This window comes from Hemibagrus wyckioides, linkage group LG03, assembly GCF_019097595.1.
Source record: "Hemibagrus wyckioides isolate EC202008001 linkage group LG03, SWU_Hwy_1.0, whole genome shotgun sequence".
Classification (NCBI taxonomy): Eukaryota; Metazoa; Chordata; class Actinopteri; order Siluriformes; family Bagridae; genus Hemibagrus; species Hemibagrus wyckioides.
This window is the reverse complement of record NC_080712.1, coordinates 28,979,551-29,000,550: the sequence shown is the minus strand read 5'-3', so window position 1 is coordinate 29,000,550 and position 21,000 is coordinate 28,979,551. Positions and strand designations below refer to the sequence as shown.

The window sequence follows — 21,000 nt, the reverse complement described above, 5'->3', positions numbered from 1 at the left end:
AATAAAAGACAGCGATGTCAGTACAGTTATATAGTTTAGACAGTAATAAGCACTTTTCCTTAGTGAGCACCCCACACACCTAACATGCACCTGAACAAACGCTGCAGTTTGGTGTTAACAGGCAGTCGAGCGCAGCGCCCGCCAAGCTGTAAAACACTGTTAAGAAAAAATATAAAGGGTTAGGACAAAACCTTTGTGCATCCTTAAAGCACGGTCCATTAGACTGTGACAAATTCTGGGCCAAATCCATTAGAGTGTCCTATTATACAGGGACAAGATGGGTTACACAAAAAGAGAAACAGAAAGAACGGGAGCAGGTGGATTGAATGGAGAAAGAGCCAAAAGGCTGGATAAACCTAATGAGAGGCGAGGATGGATGAAAGGAAAGACGACAATCACCGTCTCCACAGCTCAGGCCAATTGCCACATAGGAACTGGGAAGGGAAGGAGTGGGATTGGAGGGGAGAAAAGGGACAGAGAGAATGGAGAGCGAGTGATGTGCTATGCAAAAAACGCTGTGAAAGGAAAATTTGGGAGGGAAATAACTACCCCCAAAAGAACATAGATATTTGCCTGAGCTGGGAGGTTAGAAATCCCAGCTGAGCTCTGCAGGGTTTTTGAGTGTGTGTGTGTGAGAGAGAGAGAAAGAGAGAGAGATTTGTGTCCATGCCTTCAGACCAGCTCTGCCAGTTAACACTATATCACTTTCTTACAATGTATTGTTAAATGTACTTGGTCTTGTACTTAAGCTAATTGGGGGAAAAAAGGCAGAAAGTACAACTCTACAAAAGACTACAAGTCATTTGTATTCTTGTACCATAAAGTGAAAAGCTGGAAATCAGCAAAAAAGAGGGAAAAAGAGAGAGAAAATAGAAAGGAGGAACAGTAGAAGAAGAGTGTTCCTGTGTGGAGCTGCACGTCCTCGTCACAGGTCGTTTCCATTATTAAAAGCTCTGGAGCATCTCCCTCAGCCCTTTACCTAATGAAGAGGAAAATCCAGCACATTGTCAGCATACACTGTGACAAAATGTGACTAAATGTATGTGTATGCAAGATACTCATGCAAGTTATGCACGTCCCTTGAGGAGGGACATGTTCTACAGGCCATTTAACTGGACGGACACAAGACTAGAACAAAATGAGTCATTAAATTTGTTGCCCCGGAAAGGACAGACTGAAAGCTCTTCATTTTCAGACGCAACTTAATCCTCCGGCCGTACAAAAGGTACACGGGCGACTGTGCAAATAACACCGCTCACGCAACAGCTGTGCGCACACACACACACAAAAGCATAATGCAGGACTATAGGGTAAACACCTGGAAGACTATTCGGGTTTTAAGAGTCTACGAGCGGAAGCTATACATAAACAGATACTGACAGATACAATAGAGAAAAAATAAAGTGTAAGAAGGAAGGAGTGCGTGAGATGTACAGGTGTGAGAAAGTTGAGCTGGTGAAGACCGAATGCACAGATATGCTCTAACAGCAAAATAATGAATAAGCATTATTTAAAATATGATGATAATTTCTGCTTTCAGCGAGCAAACTCTACATGTGTGTGTGCGTTTGTTAAGGATGTATAATTAAAGAGCAGTAAAATGTTGTGCAAGGTTCCTCCAAGACAGAATTGTGATTTATGGTTTTCATCATATCTTTCGAGTGGGCTAATCAGCATGTGGGTGGCTGAGACAAGCCCGGCTCAGGCCAAAGACGAGAGCTTTGTCCAAGGTTCAGTTCATAAAGAGCTACTCCATTTGCACTTGTTACTGCACTGGATGCCTCCCACGGATAATGGCACTAATGGCTGGAGAGGGGAGAGCAGCAAGGCTAAGCCTCGTATCGCTCTTCATTGTGCGAGCTTGAGGACGTTCGGAGATCTGACAAAAACAAGGTTTCATCGAACACTCTCGAACTCTCCAGTGTGGATATTTTGCAGAAACCCACAGTTTCTGTGACAGATCTGTGATAGATGCCTAGGTGTGTCTCATTATCATGCATTAATATTCACCATATTCTAGAATGAAAATAAATTATGATTCAGACAACAGCATGGTGCACAGAACGGACATATGACTTTAAACATAGATGTGTCCAGCTCAGCAGTGCCACAGATCAGCAACAGTGCTTTAGGTGTCAGGTGTTTAGTGAGAGAGAGAGAGAGAGAGAGAGAGAGAGAGAAAGAGAAACACTTCTTCTGTCTTCAATACGTTCTCTTTCTTACAGAGGTCATAGAATTTGGTTAGGTAGTTACACAGACACACAAACAAAGAAAAAAACTACTTTCTCTGACTCAATGACCAAAGCTGAAAGAAAGCGAGAGAAAGACATCATGAGGGATCCAAGGCCTCGGGTCCTTCTAAAGAGAGAAATTAATGGCTTTATGAGAAGCGGCTTTTGAAACACACGTTCTCCGGCAACATCCTGCTGGGTAGAACAATAGCTAGGTAACCTCTTTGCTTCCACCCACTCGCCCACACACACACACACACGCACACAACAGAGCTTACCTTTCCATCATAGCGTTTCACCACAAACTGATCCAGACCTAGGTCTAAGAGACAGAAAGAGAGAGAGAGAGAGAGAGAGAGAGAGAGACAAAATGTTAATAAATCTTTACACTACCTCTATTCAGGGTTTTATCATCAATGTTTTAATAGTTACCGCTGATTAATATGGCACATTAAGACCTCTTTTCTATTCTCATGTGCCTCTGAATAAATGAAACGTTCACCTTTTTTCATCTTACAATGTGTTGATATTAATATATACACAGTAGATTTGCATTCTTATCCTCTGCATTTTGGATGCACTGTGATCATTTGGCAGAGTTTGCATACGTAAAGAAGGCAGGATTATGACGGACAAACAGCTTAATGCAGTCTAAACTTTTTTCTCAGGCAAGCTGCAAAGCTGTACTTGAAGTCAATCCTTTGAATGAAATATTTTTTGTAGTGTCCTTTGTTTTGTCCTTTTTTTTTAATAGCTTACTCATCTATGTATCCTGTCAGCAGGGATTTTATCTCCATAGCCAGATTGATGTAATCACATTGAACAGACCTCAGACTGCACCTCAGATCCCAGCACGGGAGTCATAATACCTCTAGAGGTCTGGCTTATATGTGCGTTTTTTTCAAACCTAATCATAATCAGATTCCTGAAAGTGCATGATCATGCATTTGATTAAGTTTTTCAATTCTTTATTAATCATTAGTATAGCACACTACACCGCGGTAAATAAGAAGACGCCCTCCCCAACACATACTGTACCCCCCTTATTTCACTCCTCACTGGCAAATTTATTCCTCCTTTTTCTAAAGGTGCTCTTTAGTCTGCGGCGGATGATTGATATAATCAGTCAGGCCAAAGATGGTACCAGAAAAGCCAAGCGTGAACGGCTGCGAGAGAAATGGAGGCCAATGCTGAAGGGCCAAAACTGAAGAGATCAATGTAATTCTGCTGTGCAAAGATGATGAATTATGGAGCAGCATTTCTGGCACTTCAATGAATAATGGATTACATGTTTATGTTCGCCATTAGTCCTACTTTTGCTTTTGTCTTTTTTCTTTACCTGTCCGTCCATCTAAATAAGGAGGCTTGAATGACAATGAATATGTGAAACAGATGACGACCTGCAAGGACGTAATCTCCTCTAGATGTGAAGAACTTTCTAGTGTACATGAGAACGATTTTCAACATCAAGACAAAAAGGAGGAGAAGGTACTGACACTGCAGACTTCTTCCGTTAATGTTACATCATCATCTCCATGCAGGATACTTTCACCTGATCAATGAGTATACGTCATCTTTGTTAAATAATAACGAAAGTTCCTAAAGCTTATATCATTAGGCTTAAGATTATGTAGAGCGTCTGCCATACACATCCTTATGAATGATCCGTTAGTATAGAAAAGATGACGTATTTGTACGTTAATATAAACCTGTTAATATAATCCCAGGGGAGATTATGGTCAGAGCTGCTGTTATACAAAACGCCTTCTGACCAATCAGATTCGAGAACCCGACTGATACATATTTATTACATATTCTGATCTTCTGAATTGATTTTGTTGTTGTTAATGCAGTATTTTTCCTCCAACACTGAAGGGATACGTTTTAGAGACATGAAAACAGACTATTGTTTGAAGTGTGTGTGTGTCCTCAAAAAGTGCCCTTGTTCTCGACAGCTGTGTTTCTGATGAATGCGCGATTGAATGCCTGCCTTAAGCGACTCCATCATTGTTTGAGTGAGTTAATGAGTCACATCAATAAAGTCAAGTAGACCTACTTCACAGCAAAAGAGCGCATTTATACCTGGACATAACTCTCGCGTTTTGGATCGACTGATTTATCTCCAGTCACCTTTCATTACAGTTCCAATGAAAATACTATACCATAAAGTTCATGAATATTTGATATTTTTTCCTATATCCCTATTTTGGCTCAGCTCTCTAAAAGTAAGTGTGAAAAAAAAAAAGACAACGCCTACGAACAATATTTAGTCCAAGGTCAAATGATGAGTGTGGAACACCTACCTATCAGCACTCACATGAGAGCGCTTTGCTCCTGATATCAGTAGCTCGTTGCAGATAAGAACTGGACGACAAAATCTCCTTGGCCCACTTTTAATTAAAGAGCATAGACTGCAGGCAAAACCCCAGTGGCAAGCGAACTTCGATAGAGCCTGGCTATCAGGGGATCAATATGTTAAAAGCAATACCACTCGTCTGTGCCAACCTGCGCACGACTCGGAGAAACGAGCAGTCAGCATAATATGAGGGGATTTGAGCATCTGCCCTCTGGACTGTCCTTCAGAAACTTTAATATGCATACAGCTTTGTCATTTATTCAATCAGATTCGATGTCTGGAGGCATCAGAGAGTTTGTCGATGGTAAAAAGGCTTCCAGTGTGCACCATGGTGAGGCTCTGAAGTCTAATAATGACAGCAAGGCTGTGTTGGGTAATTGCACTGACGGGGCTTTAGCTAGGAAGGAAAAAAAAGCCAGAAGCGCTCATGCATTTCACACTGACTCTCTCTCACACTGACTCTCTCTCTCTCTCTCTCTCTCTCTGTTTTTCTCACTGACAGTTGGTGTTAAATCCTCATCCTCACATGCAGACCAAAAGATCCCTGCATTATTTAATTTGACTAAGAGAGAAAGAGAATATTTACAGATAGGATCTCTGTGTGAAAACTGAGCCAGGCTGCAATTCAGTCAGGCTTCCACGTGTGTAGTCGCTTTCATGAATCACGCATAAATTAATTTGAGTGAGAAATTTATTATGAGGCATGTTATTAAAAAAAAATTAACCCTGGCTGTGGGAATTCACAGAATGATTCTCTTGCACATGCCGGTAACTGCAGGCTGGAGATCAAATCTCTGTCATCAGCTGGCTCAGCACATGAACTGCTAATTTATTTACCGGCTGCCTAATAGCCAGTCACCCTCACGACCTGCTCCACCCGCCACTCAACTAGTCCGGTCAGCCTGTCAGACGTTCACCCTGTCCGAGGAATCGTCTGACTGAGGCAGTGGTAGTCTGCGGAAAGCAGCTGTTTGCTGTCACTCATCCTGTCAACCATATAAAAGATGTGGATGCGGTTACACGAGTTTTAGTCCGGTCAAGTTGCGCTGGCCTCCGTTTAATAGATACAAGATACAGCAGGAGGAAACCGGAGAGCCCTGATGATCGCATGTACTGCTGGTAAGGACACATCTGTTGTTCCGTAAATATGGTTGCAGTGACAAAGCAGAGGACATTAATCAGTTAGAGCGACGTGTTTATAAGGTGTATTTATAAGTGTGCCGTGTTTCGTGACTACTCAAGGTATAGGAACGGAGAATCGCTTTACTGAAGCACTTCTAGAAATCAAACAAACAGAGATCACTCACTCTCCGGTTGCTTCTCATTAGGTGTGATGGAGCGGATAAAGTCCTGTGGCGTCATGTACACCTCGGCGTCCCCGTGCTCGCTGATGATCTTCAGCGTGGCAAAGTAGCGGAAGATCTTGTCGGGGGTCGAGTAGGCTCGGATACGGTTCTCGTACTCCATCACCTGCAGCGGGAACAATGTTATGAGACGGCAGGAAAAGGTTTCGCAAGACCAATGCAAAATTTTTATAGGATCACATTACAGTTTAACAAGAGCAATGCGGCATCTTTCAGACACTACAGAACTAGCCAAGCGGGTGTGCTAAACTAGAAAGGTTTAAATACATAAACTACTTTATATGGCAGCCTTTTCTCCTGTCGCACCTACTGTAAAAACTAATATAGCTCATACATGTTCCGTGCATTTAGAAACGGTTTCAGTTGTCACAATTGAGCAGGAAGCTGTCAATGACAAGGAGGGTAGATATTAACCTGCAGACTCACACACTCCATTAACAGGCATTCAGGAGACAGATGTGCTAGTCAGAGAGCAGCATCAGAACAGTGAGTGCGTCTGTCACTGTTCTGATCTACAGGGAAAAAGGTAGAGGAACACGTTGTGACAGGAAGCCATCACGGCACCGATACCATCTGCTACTGAAGCTGAAGCCACAAAAAAAACGATACCAGATACACACACACACACACTCGGAATATATGGACATGCACGCACACACACTCGGCACGAGCAAATAAATAACACGATAATAAACATGTTTTAAAATATCCAACCAGCAAGCGATTATTTTGCATAGTTTTGAAACTAGTATAGAACTAGGATCAATTCTTGAAGGATTTTTTATCCAAAAGTCAAATAAAAGTCGGGATTGTGTTGAAGACTTAATGCTTTAATCAATGTTTTATTAGCAGGTGAATTAGTCACACGTTTGGACACATCCACTGTTTACATCTGTTAATGAGAATTAAACTCTCCGGCTGCAAGAAAACCACAACCATTACTGTGAGAAATGCTGCACTATAGACTTCTATATACAAACAAAAAAAAAAAACCATGAGAATGCAGTGAGTTTATTGATAATCAAACACTGGGAAGTCTCGCCCCGCTGCAGAAAGATGAGTGATTCCTTTATTTATTTTGACCTGCTTAATATTGGCTGACAACAGCGCTGAAGAAATATATATATGATGCACAACACCGCTAATCCTAGATCAGCAAAACTAAAAGTCATTGCACAGCCCTAATAATATTCTCCTATCAAATGGCTTCATAAACAGAGAACAAGATAAACTGCTTGTGAAAACTCGCCTCATTGAGGACAACGTCCCATTTTGAAGACTTTCTTTTTATTTCTCTCTTGGTGAAGAGCTTGTCTGATGCAGTGAGGATAAAATCGGTACGTCTGGGAGTAAGTCAGTCTGCCATTTTCATTTCACTGGTATGATTCCAAACGAGCTATTTGTGGCCCTTTTGTTAATGCAGTTGTAAAATAAAAAGTCTGGGTGCACCTTAATTAGTAGTCCTACACAGGCTACAATTTACATTCCCAGCTTCTTTTTAAGCCACACTGTTAAAGCTACACATTTTTGGTAAGCCTTGGCCCTGTATAGCCTCAATTTCCTGTTCCTGACTGACAGGAGTGGAAACTACAGTGTCTCCTATCTGCTGTGCTCCTATCTGAGCTGCTTTTCTGCTCACAACAGATGTAAAGAGCTGTTACATGAGTTACGTAGTCTTCCTTTTAACTGGAACAAGTCTGGCCATTGTCCCCTGACCTCTCTTTTCAACAAGGAGTTTCTGCTCACTGGATGTCCGTGTTGTGTTTTGAACCATTTAGTGTAACGACCACACCATGTTTACATTTCCTCCGCATTTTAATGTCTGATGTTAGCATGCAAACAAACCTGTATCTATAGGATTCTATGCACTGTGCTGCTGCAATATAACAGATTTACAGGAATCATTGCATGAATAAACAGGTGTTCCTATTAAAGTGGCCAGGGAGTTTGAATATGTATATGTATATGCAGAACTAGCATATTTGCATCTTTAAATCTTTACTTGGAGGCAACTTGTTCTTGGATGGGTCAGGCATGGCGAGGAAACGGAGGAATCCGTCAATGTGATTGGTTTTAGTGTCTAAACTCAAGCATAAAAAGTAATCGCTCATTTTTTTTCACGCTTTTATTAGGGCAGCTGTCCTTCATTTCACAAGCTGCTCCGTCGTCCCGGCCTGTATTTATTCAGCTCTAAATTACAGATGTCATTTGAACCTTGTAAATCCAGAACCAATAGCTTATTAATGAAATTCAGATTCCACGGCATGATGTTAAATACTGCCAACAGTCGCTCTCGGATTGAGGAGTGCCGCGCATCAGCTCACAAGCAATGACAAGCGTGTGTGAGCTGGACAATGTATCGTGAATGCTAAACTGTGAATGCTCGGACACTGTGTGTCCGAAAGAGCCTAGGTGGGATCGGATGTCGTCTTCCCTCTCCTTATAAACACAACCTTGTACAAACATAAACGCGCTATCATCTCCACCGAGATCCTCTCCAATCATTTTACTCCAGGGCTCGTCCTCATTTTAAATGGATGAGAAAGAATGATGAAGTACCCCGCTATAATCCTGAACCCAGCAGTCAATAGAAAGGCTGCTCGAGTCAATACGTCTAGCGATTCAACTTCCTGTGCAGCGGCACATTTGTAAATAAACGTGCGTTTGTGTGAACTGCTGAATTTGTTTTGCCAAGCAGCACTGACTTAAGCCTGTTTAACATGAATTATAAATGGAAACATATTTACAAATCTACTGCTGCGGAGGTATTCGTTATATTTATTCCACGCTGTAAGACTTCTGTTTCTCACCTGTGCCACAGTGGTTTACACAACTTAACCAGTTCAGAATGACAACAGTTATTGCTCATCAAGGTAATAACAAACATTGTATTAAGAATCAAGTGTATGCAAAATTTTGGCCCAAATCTGCATAAAAAAAATCTGAAAAAAAACCACTGATTATCTCCTCATCATGGCACCCATTAGTGGGTGGGATATATTAGGCAGCAAGTGAACATTTTGTCCTCAGAGTTGATGTGTTAGAAGCAGGAAAAATGGACAAGCGTAAGGATTGACAAGGACCAAACTTTAAATAGTAAAAATATTTCTACGGATGTTAAATAACAAATGTCATTAGTGAAAAGCTCTCTCCTTTTGAGATGATGTGTATCCCAATATGCCCAATGAGGCGACACTTTCAAAGCCGTAGCCAATTTACAGCTACGTCCATGAAAAGTACTCCAGCACAACAGCGTGTGTTACAGCAGCAATCATTAGTAGGCAGACAGTTCAATGGTTTTGCTTTGAAGAGCGGGGAAACCACGTTTCATTCACTGAGACTGTCACACACAGAACAACATGGAAAGGGAGGGAGAATGAGAGTAATAAAGAACCATGCTGTGCTGATGTCAATTTAATAACGCTTGAAAAAAAATTATACTTTGCCTCACAACTTTTCCGAGACACAATTTTGTGAATCGGTGCGCTGCATATTAGACTGTAGATGCACCATTCATACAGTAAGCAGACCAGTCCACCTACCTAATATTGTCCCCCTTTTGCTGCCAAAACAGCCCTGACCCACCATGCACTGTGACACCTTTCTATCAGAACAAGCATTACCTTATTCAGCAGTTTGACCAACAGTAGCTTGTCTGTTGGATCAGAACACACGGGCCAGCCTTCTCTCCCCACGTGCATCAATGAGCCTTGACCGCCCATGACCCTGTCGCCGGTTCACCACTGTTCCTTCCTTGGATAGATACTGACCACTGCAGACCGGGAACACCCCACAAGAGCTGCAGTTTTGGAGATGCTCTGATCCAGTTGTCTAGCCATCACAATTCATCCCTTTGTCAAATTCCCTCAAATCCTTACGCTTGTCCATTTTTCCTGCTTCTAACACATCAACTTTGAGGACAAAATGTTCACTTGCTGCCTAATATATCCCACCCACTAACAGGTGCCATGATGAGGAGATAATCAGTGTTATCCGCTTCACCTGAGTGGTCATAATGTTATGCCTGATTGGTGTATATCTTAAATGTAACCAAAAAACAACAGCATGGCGTTTTCAGAGCAAAAAAAAAAAGCCTTGCTGCATAGAAATTCCAGTTAGGCAGCATGGCTTACTCACATTAGTGTTACGAATGCAGATTTGCCTTGGGCAGAGCAGGTGAGGAGGTCAGTCGCTATGTCATGTCAATGATTACCTTGCGGTCACGGAAGCCAACTCTCTGTTTCTTCTTCTTGCCCTCTGAGCTGTCGTCCTCCTCGGCTTCCTCATCGCTACTGCCGGACTCCAGCATGCTGTCCGAATCAGAGTTCGCGTCTTTCGCTGCTTCCTCCTCATGCAGCTCCTCCTCGAGCTTGACGGACGAGGCTGCCTCGGCATAAGCCCTGCCAGTCAGGATATAGATCTCGGTTACTGAAGCACTCTTGAAATAATGACGTACAATTTCACACTGAGACAGAAACCTATAGCTGATGCTGCATGGCCTATATACTAGTTTTATGTTTCAGTCCTATGAATCATGGGATACAATGACGGAAGATATGACTGCACAGAAAAGCTATGTATTGTATGCTGTATCAAAATCCCACCCACGACTGCACATAACACACACAACCTTGGATTTAATAACAAAAGCAGCAGCACTAAAGGGTAAGAGTAATACTCGAAACCTAATTAAAATGCGGCCGGACAAATAGCTGCACCACAAGCAGCTGTTACTTCTCAGTTGGATGCCTCCCTTCTGGAGCAGTGCTACACTTTAGACTATTTCTTTCTACCAAATTGTTTCTAAATAATGTCAACAAACTGATGAGCACTTAGCTCGATCCTGCACGTACATCTGTCAGCAATGGGATTCTGGCAGTGTGTATATTGTTATAACACAGCTACATATGAAGAAGAAGAAGAAAAAAAAAAGCAGGTCCAAAATCAGGAGATGGTCATAGATGATTGAGACTCCTACTGTATAACAGCTGACCTGAAGAATTTGAAAAATCCTGCATTTTCCATCCGTACCTCAAGCACGCAGTGTGTCTTGTTTATTTACTACACCATTATGTGTGTGAGGTAGTGGTAGCAGAAATGAACAGTGTGCAGCAGGATAATGTGTTGTTACTTTGTCCAGAGCAGTCCTGTAGTTGCAGAGATGCCAGTCACTCCCGCCAGAGCAGCCAGTAGCAGTCTGCGATGCTGAGGTGAGCGTGCGCTGGCTCGGTGCACGCGCCGTGAACACTGCACCATCCCAAACGTGACTGCTGTCCACGCCCGCACGCGGTACATGCTGTCAAACAGAGACAGAGGCAGTGGGAGAAACGTCCCGATTAGAGCAATGATCAAAATTCACAGCATGCCAACTGCGGCTACAGCCCAATTTTACAGCTCTTGAGTACATCACAGCATCTGTTTATGACTTCCAAGATGATTTTTTTTCTTAAAGGATGACACTAAATGGCACATTTTAGCAGCAGGAAAGGTATTATTTCAAAACGGTTAGATCATATTGTGTGCTTTTTCTTGTAAATCAATACATATGATATAACATAACAATACGGCTTAACTCATTCACATTTCCTCTGCATAGTGTACCATCTATTGCTGCTGGATATTTGGAATTTCCTTCGGGATCAAAAAAGTATCTGTCTATCTGTCTATCTATCTATCTATCTATCTAACCATCTATCTAACCATCTATCTAACCATCTATCTAACCATCTATCTATCTATCTAACCATCTATATATCTAACCATCTATCGATCCATCCATCCATCACTCTGATACTCTGCTTATAAAGCCCAGAAATTAGTTGCGTATTTACACTCAACATAAACACACACACACTTAATTCAACGTTATATGCAAGCCGCTTTTTATAATAGCTACACAGCAGTTTTACAGAACACTGGATGTAGATTTAGATCCCTGATTAGCAAGCCAGAGGCGAGAACGAAAGAAAAACCTCCCCGAGAAGACATGAGAAATGGAGGACAGGATTTTCATCATTTATTTTTATTACCACTGACACTTTAATGCCCTTAATCAAACAGTAAACTCTAAAGGTATGGTAATGAATGCTAATTTATTATACAGGTTCGCGTACTTATTTACAGAAAAGGTCATCTTAAAGCAAGGGTAAACTTTAGACATTATACTGGAATTCAGGCTGAATATTTCCAAGACGCAGGGAGTGTTTCTTAATTAATAACCGGCAAAAAGATTAATTTACGCATGGCCCACTTTGAAGCGATTGATTTAACTCCCAAAGAAACACCTTGTTCCTTAAGTTTGAGTCGCCGATTGGAAGCAATATTCTCAATTATCTATTCTAAACGTAATGATGATGATGATGATAAAGAGACGTTCTGTGCGACTTTACAATCATCACTAATCTCTAAATTTCATTTGCTGAATTACTGAAGTCATCAGCGTGTCACAGGACGTGGAACGGTAATTAAAGCAGGGGTTTGCAACAGCCACCTGTCGATACTCTCTTCCTGATTGCTTCAGCCCAATCCCAGCGCCTGGTTCAGCATTAGGGAACGACGGAAGGGACCCGGTGTTAATTGGAGCGAGCTCTGACGCGTGACTTCGGAGGATTACGGAGATATCCTCTAGACGTTGAGAGGTTTTGAATGGGCCTTTTTTCTTTCACAGTGTGTGTGTAGGTGTACAGGAACATGTACCTTGTCTACAAGTTTAAAAAACACCATATTGTGGAGGACATTTCCAACATAACCATATGTGACTTTCATTTGCAACAGAAAGCACTAACCTCGCTGCGTTTTTTCTCTCTCTTAGGTCTTACGCCAGGCTTTAAGAACTGAAAGCTCACTGAAGTGTTATAACCACCTCCGCTGTAATAAACGCTCCTTTTAAACCCAGTGCACTGGAAGCAGCATTGTGGTAAACTTGGTTTTTTTTTGTCAAGCTGATAAACTTTTTGCCTGAACTGCATAATAAATAAAGATTTAGGCGCCTTTTCTGCTGATTTTTGTTTGTTTGGCACTGATTAAAATCCATTTGGACGGTTTATTTACTCGGCAGAAGCGTATTCGTACCTGGATCTATACGCCGCATTCTGAACAGCAAAGTAAACCTATACAGCAGTTTTAAAACAAGATCAAAACAATGGCAACAGAAACAGGATTTTAAAATCTCCAGTTTATGTAGTTTTTTGTTTGTTTGTCTGTTTATTTTTTTTAGCCTACTGGTGAATCTGACACCACTAACTCTGAATGAAGTTTTTTTTTTATTATTATTATTTAATAGCACAGGAATTAAACAAGACACCGTACACTAATCAGGCATAACATTATGACCACCTGCCTAACCTGCCCTTTGCTGCCAAAACAGCCCTGACCCGTCATGCACTGTGTATTCTGACACCTTTCTATCAGAACCAGCATTAACTTCTTCAGCAGAAAGCAGCTCATCTGTTGGATCGGATCACATGGGCCAGCCTTCGCTCCCCCGTGCATCAATGAGCCTTGGCTGCCCATGAACCTATCGCCGGTTCACCACTGTTCCTCCCTATTGATAGATACTGACCATTGCAGACCGCGAACACCCCACAAGAGCTGCAGTTTTGGAGATGCTCTGATCCAGTCGTCTAGCCATCACAATTTGGCCCTTGTCAAACTCGCTCAAATCCATACACTTGCCCATTTTTCCTGCTTCTAACTCATCAACTTGTTCACTTGCTGCCTAATATATCTCAACTACTAACAGGTGCCATGATGAGGAGATAATCAGTGGTATTCACTTCACCTGGCACTGCTCATAACGTTATAACTGATCGTTGTATGTGACTGTGCATTGTAATTTATGATACAAAATGAAAGTGTTTAACTGAGTACCGTTTACTGTGGGGCAGATCTGTAATGCGTGTGAGTGACACTATAGCATTAAGGCACCAGGCTGCTGCTAGACTCTGATTAATCGCTTGAAGAAAGACAGGGAACAAGCATGCTGTTCAAACAATTACACAGACACATGGAAGCTTTTTAGCTCTTGGATGTCCTGCCAGCAGCACTCTGTCCACAAAGTGTGAGGCAAGTACACTTGGGCTTTGGGAAAGGCGTCAACTGAAAATGAATGTCTTGCTCAATTCTCGATTACTATTTAGATTCTAGATCTCAATCCAATTGAGCATCTTGGTGCCAGATACCACAGCACACCTTCTGGGAACTAGTGGAGTCCATGCCTCGATGGGTCAGGGCTGTTTTGGCTGAAAAAGAAGGACGAACACAATATTTGGCAGGTGGTCATAATGTTATGCTTGATCAGGATATAGTATAAATTACACAAACTTTTGCTCTATAAAATAGCCTGCAAAGTTTGCAGAAACCACACACATACACACAAAAACTAAATGAATATCCATGAGCGCTAACCAATATATTTAATATGATTAATCCTGATCCTGTGCTCTCATCACCAAAACATGGGTTTGATTCCCGATCTAACTTTCCTGTCTGGAATGCTTCTTTGTGTCTGGCTGTACCACATATCTATCACTTTATAGACACTCTATCAGTCCCTCCAGTATTTTGCGATCACAGAAATTAACTCAAAAACAAGTAAACTCTACTTTATGAGAAGATTCTGAAGAAATTTCAGGGCCAAGACGTGTTGTGTGACATCATCACAATGAGCAACTCAATGCATTCAGCCAAATTCAGCATTGAACATGAGTAGAGCCTTCATAGAAGTAATTACATTTGTTTCCACTGGTAGGAGTTTTAAAGAAGACTCCTGTGCATGGCAAATCTTTGAGAAATAAATTTAGCAAACTAACGCATTTTGGCACTCTACATCCTGGACCAGAGAGGTGCGAAGATGAATCAGGAAATTGACGCTGAGCTCAACGAGTTAATCAGATGTCTAAGCCGCAAAGTTTCAGTGACTGTCAAAGAAGTTTCTAGCAACTATTGCACCGATTCTGAAAGTGTTGCATAGCTCTCTTCACTCTAAAGGCAGGTTAAGCTTCACGCGAGGCTGAAAGCCTTAATAAGCTCCGTCAATCCTCTGATCAGAGACGAAACCAGACGACCGTTGGATCACGTCACACCGATCTCACACCCCTCGGAGCTCGCCCCTCTCTCCAACGCCTCCAGATGTGTGATTTCTGAAGTACAGGATACACACAGGCAAAGAGATGGTTATGTTCTTAAACAAAGAGTCATGATTTTCTTTACGTTTGGCTGAACCAATTACTACACACCAGCTGGAGGAGCAGGGGGACCCCCTGTGAGTAAGACATAAAAAATTGGCTGAGTTTTGAGCTGCAGTCTGCTTCAGAAAATTATTGGCACCCTTTTTACATTTGCTCATGTTTGTTCATCTTAAACAAACTGAATTAGAACTGAGAAACATAAATGACATGCTGAGAGCATTTTCCAGGAATATATATATATTTATATATTATAACAAAACCATACCCTTGTGCGCTGACACCGGAAATCATGTTCAAACATATGGAACCGAGGCAAGCTTTCATTTACATATTCCTTTGTTTAAAATATTAGAAGGCGTCCTAAGCAATCGTTCATGACTTCCTGTTTCACCAGAGCACAAGCATGAGGTGCTGAACTCCATCACATTCATTAACATTGGGAAAATGAGAAAATATGCAAATGAAATGAGACAAAAAAGTCTGATTATCTCTATAAATCAGGCAAAATGGCTACATGTCTGAAAATGCCCTGAATATATCCACTGTCAAGGAAACAGGGAAGGTTGTAGCGTATCCACCTGGACGAGGAGTGAATAAAATTCATCGCTTTAAAACTGTGAGGGCAAGGGACGACGGTTTGCAAGATGACGTAGCCTCCAAATCTGTAATTAAACATTTCCTTCGTTCCAACAATGTAGAAGGCGTGTCAGAAGAAAAGCCTTTTCATTCATCTACCCACAAACAAACGACCGGAGTTCACTAGACGTGACTGGAATTGTGAGGTGTAAACAATGTGTCAGGCTGATAAACACCACCCTGTTGAGTATTTTCCCGTCTCAGCACATTCCTTCAATATTTTCTTTCTTACCTAACTGTCTCCAATTCTCCACCCGACGATGACATTTATGGCATTAGGGTGTTATCCCTGAAATTTTCAGAAATGCTGCTGTGCCTGAATGATGAGCGGCACCACCACGCCATCGCCAGCTAGGCTGTTGTAAACTCATCCGCTGTAATCTGTTGTAGTTACTGACTTGTGTGAATGATTATAACATGGCTACCATGGCAACCTGATGCTATGACTCTAATCCATCATCAGGTCATAGAGAAGATCCGGGATTATTTTGCAGTATGCCTTTTTTCCCCCCCTCTCGAGCTGTCTTTCTTCAATATTTGATGTCCTAGATTATTTAATAGAGTCGTTTTATTCAGTACCGAAATGTTAGTTAGTAATAATGCAGTATTATCAAGTAATTCAGCCTGTCACACAATCCACTGCACCATCACATACATCCAAGCCACGAGATAATGCACCAAGCCACGAACTAAACTGAATGAATAACACCGATTTATTTCAAACGTTTTCTCTCTTAGATTTCTACAGTCGCTGCATGTTCTCTCACATTTATCAAAATAAATGTCCAACCATTTTCTCTACTGTTTATCCTACACAGGGTCACAGGAAGCCTGGAGTCTATCCCACTGGGACTCGGGGTACAAAGTCGGGGACCAACTCACAATCGCACACATTAAGAACGATTTAGAGATTCCGATTAGCTATATATTTAATGCATGTTTTTGGACTGCGGGAGGAGTACCCAGAAGAAACCCCGGAAGCACTGGGAGTGCATGCAAACTCCGCCCACACAGGACAAGGGATCGAACCATCAACCCCAGAGATACAAAGCAAACACACTGAAGTCCTGTGGTTCTCAAGATGTTATGGTTGAATTAAAACTCTTCAAGGTTGCATCCTTAGATTTTGTCAAATTTGCTTTGGCCTAATCCAAAGGAGTGGCACATGTTTAAAAAAATAGATGATGTTAAGCATTGTTGTATTCAGCTGTATGCTAACTGATCACGGACTTTCTGCTAAATATGGATAAAAGAATGCTTTGGCCTAATCCAAAAAGAGTGGCACATGTTTTAAAAAATAGTAGATCTTAGAGATTGTTGCATTCAACTGTAAGTCACAGCCTTTCTGCTACATATGGGTAAAAAATGACATGTCGGTTCTTCATGCAGGGATGATATAGGGATGGAGAAATGTGGGAAATTATTGTGGGAGTCGGACTGGCCACGAGTGTCTGTCACATACATTAACAAGCTACTGCCTTCTATAGTACCAGCTCATTCACAGGGAGTTGTACAGCACAGTACGCTGTACAGTATATTAATTATTACTGTTTAACAAAGTTGATATAAGTTTTCTGTTACAAGACGTTTATTTGACATTCATGGAAGGAGCCTCCAGTGTCAGATTATATAACGGTGACTAAGTTGTACTCCATGGGAAAGCCTTCAAAATGTAATGTTTTTAATGTTTTAATCTTATTAACTTCAAGACAGAGCAAACATGAAATTTATGAGGTAACTGAGTGCTATAACGTAAGTGATAATAGAAGCTAACATGTCTTGAAGACGTCCCATGATACTGAAGTTAAATATAACATGTTAAAAAGGCATGACAAGTCATTTATTAGTAATCTTTGACGAGAAGAAGAATAAAACACTTTAGGGCATGCTGTTAGTGGAAAATAAACCAGATTTGTATTGTTAAATTTATCATAAATAAAGGACTTGTTAAACTCTTTTCATTAAGGTAAGTTACACTATATTGCCAAACATTTTGGGACAAAGCAAGCAAGGTCCATAAAGACATAAATGACTGAGTTTGGTGTGGAGGAACTTGACTGGCCTTAGTCCTGACCTCAACCCGATAGAACACCTTTGGGACGAATTAGAGTGGAGACTGTGAGCCAAGCCAAAACTGGGATGTCTGTCTTTACATGCACATGAATGTAATATGGAGTTGGCCTGCACTTTGCAGCTATAACAGCTTCAACTCTTCTGGGAAGGCTTTCCACAAGGTTTAGGAGTGTGTTTATGGGAATTTTTGACCATTCCTCTAAAAGCGCATTTGTGAGGTCAGACACTGATGTTGGACGAGAAGGTCTGGCTCGCAGTCTCCTCTCTAATTCATCCCAAAGGTGTTCTATCGGGTTGAGGTCAGGACTCTTTGCAGACCTGTCAAGTTCCTCCACACCAAACTCACTCATCCATGTCTTTATGGACCTTGCTTTGTGCACTGGTGTGCAGTCATGTTGGAACAGGAAGGGGTTCATCCCTAAACTGTTCCCACAAAGTTGGGAGCATGAAATTGTCCAAAATGTCTTGGTATGCTGAAGCATTAAGAGTTCCTTTCACTGGAACTAAAGGGCCGAGTACAACCCCTGAATTCATTGATTTGGAGTGGTGTCCCAAAACTTTTGGCAATATAGTGTAAGTAGTCTTTATTTGTCACATATACATAACTGCACAGTTAAATTCTTTCTTTCTTTCTTTCTTTCTTTGCATAGCCCATCCTTGGAGGGTTGGGGTCAGAGTGCAGGGACAGCCGTGATACAGCACCCCTGGAGCAGGGTGGGCTGGGGGCCTTGTTCAAGGGCCAGCCCGAACCCCGATCCTTTGGTCAACGACCCGGAGCCCTAACCACTTGAGCCACCACCATGGAAAAAGGTGACATGATTAAGTGATAAACCTGCATCCTTACTTCTAATTTCTGTTTCTGCAGGTGTTTGACTATTTCTAGTTTTCAGAAACTTGCATATCACTTGAGGGAAAGAAATTAAACTGTCAACTGAACAGAAAGCACATTAGTTTGCAGAGACAATTTCCACCGTCTCAGAAACACTAGTCTTTATCCAGACTCTTTGTTGGAGAGCCCAACCAATTTTAGGACTAAATAAGCATTTCTTACTCCAGATATCTTACTCCAAGTTTTTTATCCCCACAATCTGATCTATTAAAACATCATAGAAGTCCATCATGACCTGGAGCAGTGTAGAAAAGATGAAAATACGCAGAGTAACTCATTTACCTTTCATTTACGTTATTAACTAAAGAAAACACTAATTTTATTATCTTTATATTGTCTTTTTTCTGTTTTAAACACAACAGCATGAGCTCAGAAGAGCAGGAGCTAGCTACAGAAGGAAACATCCACCTGGACATATGAACTGACAGCTAGCAAGGAGGCTAACTCTGAAATGCAAAGCTGACCGCATTAGCTAGCTCACACGCTTGAAAGTATATTTTCCCCGGCTAACAAGACGATGTTTGATTGTTTTTTTTAACTTTTATCCCAAGATATCTCAGCTAATAACACGTACTCACACAAGCGAAAGCTAGCTTGCAAACTAGCCGTGCTAGCATACTACCCTCAGCAAGCTGCGCTAGCTCGCGCTTCTCTTAACGGACTGTTTACTCACTTTGCTCCGATGAAGCCCCGGGAAAAGCAGGTATAAAACGCCGGGCTCTAGTGGCTTAATGAAGAAAGAATATAACTTCGCTTGGGCTAATTCCTTCAGTGTCAGTCTGTGTTTACTTCCGTAATGGAAACGAGAAGTTGTGCGTCCATAGAAGAGCCGCAAATTAAAGGTGAAGGGACAGAAGATCCTCCTCCGCGCTCGAGACCGCATACTACCCTACTACATAGTGCGCTCACGGCTGCGGTTGCGTACTACATTCACATACTGTTTAGTATGCTAGTATGCTTCGGGGTGTAGCTACTTCAAGGAGTCAAAGAATTGGATGATGAAATGAAGTGAAATTAAACTAAATTCATTCAATTAAATAATAAATATAAATGTTGTGCCTGTATATCACATGCACTGTATATAGTTTTCTTATTAAGTTAATTATAAATGAAAGTGGTGCATACATTTCTCCTATATAGTATGTACACCGATCTGGCATAACATTATGACTACTCAGGTGACGTGAAGAACACTGATTATCTCCTCATCATGGCACGTGTTAGTGGGTGGGATATATTTTAACATATAAAATATATAACATTTTGCGATCAAAGTTGATGTGTTAGAAGCAGGGGAAATGGGCAAGCGTAAGTTTGAGCGAGTTTGACGAAGGACCAAATTATGATGCCTAGACAACTGGATCAGAGCATCTCCAAAACTGCAGCTCTTGTGGGGTGTTCCCAGTATGCAATGGTCAGTATCTATCAAAAGTGGTCCAAGGATGGATCAGTGGTGAACCGGTGACAGGGTCATGGGCGGTCAAGGCACACTGATGCACGTGGGGAGAGAAGGCTGGCCGTGTGATCCGATCCAACACATGAGCTACTGTTGCTCAAATTGTTGAAGAAGTTAATGCTGGTTCTGATAGAACGGTGTCAGAATACACAGTGCATCGCCGTTTGTTGCTTATGGGCCTGCATAGCTGCAAACCAGTCAGGGTGCCCATGCTAACCCCTGTGCGCACCAACAATGAGCACGTGAGCATCAGAACTGGACCATGGAGCAATGGTCTGATGAATCACGTTTTCTTTTACATCACGTGGATGGCCGGGTGCTATGTCTTCTAAATACGATTTGCATAGGCAATTCTATTCTTAATTTTAATATCATCAATAAAAGTGTTTCATGAATTGGTAATATGACAAGGTCATATCCCGATACTTGAGGACATTTCTATGAAACATAATATACATCACACTTTCCGTTAATGTCTAGAACACTTATGCTATTTAATACCACAAATGAAAATTCTGTAAATAAATATGTATTATTTAGATGTTATTACTCAAAAAACACATACAGTATTTGTCAAAAAAGTTATCATGACCACTGCGATATCTCATATCTTCATATCTATCATAATTGATCACAATGTTGATATTCCTTTGTTATATTGCTCAGTACTTTATCTCTAAATCTCCTGAAAGCATGTGTTGTATTTGTAAATTGATTTAAGATTTAATGAAATTCACAAATGTGGTGCTTTCAGAAACCTGCTGAAAATCATTCTTGTAGCATTTATTTATCCTTGTAGCCTTATGG

General features: G+C 41.4%; 1 protein-coding gene across 1 annotated transcript in view; it reads right to left on the bottom strand.

The window, feature by feature from the left end:
- micu1 (mitochondrial calcium uptake 1) overlaps positions 1 to 19,611 on the bottom strand; it is a 39,381-nt gene extending 19,770 nt beyond the window's left edge. Inside the window, exons 1-5 of the mRNA XM_058385875.1 lie at positions 19,411 to 19,611; positions 11,083 to 11,247; positions 10,165 to 10,351; positions 5,895 to 6,057; positions 2,510 to 2,553 (exon numbers count right to left, since the gene is read on the bottom strand). Coding sequence (XP_058241858.1) covers positions 2,510 to 2,553; positions 5,895 to 6,057; positions 10,165 to 10,351; positions 11,083 to 11,246 — 558 coding nt within the window. The 5' untranslated portion in view covers position 11,247; positions 19,411 to 19,611. The remainder of the gene's footprint in view (positions 1 to 2,509; positions 2,554 to 5,894; positions 6,058 to 10,164; positions 10,352 to 11,082; positions 11,248 to 19,410) is intronic.
- Positions 19,612 to 21,000: the final 1,389 nt, after the last annotated feature.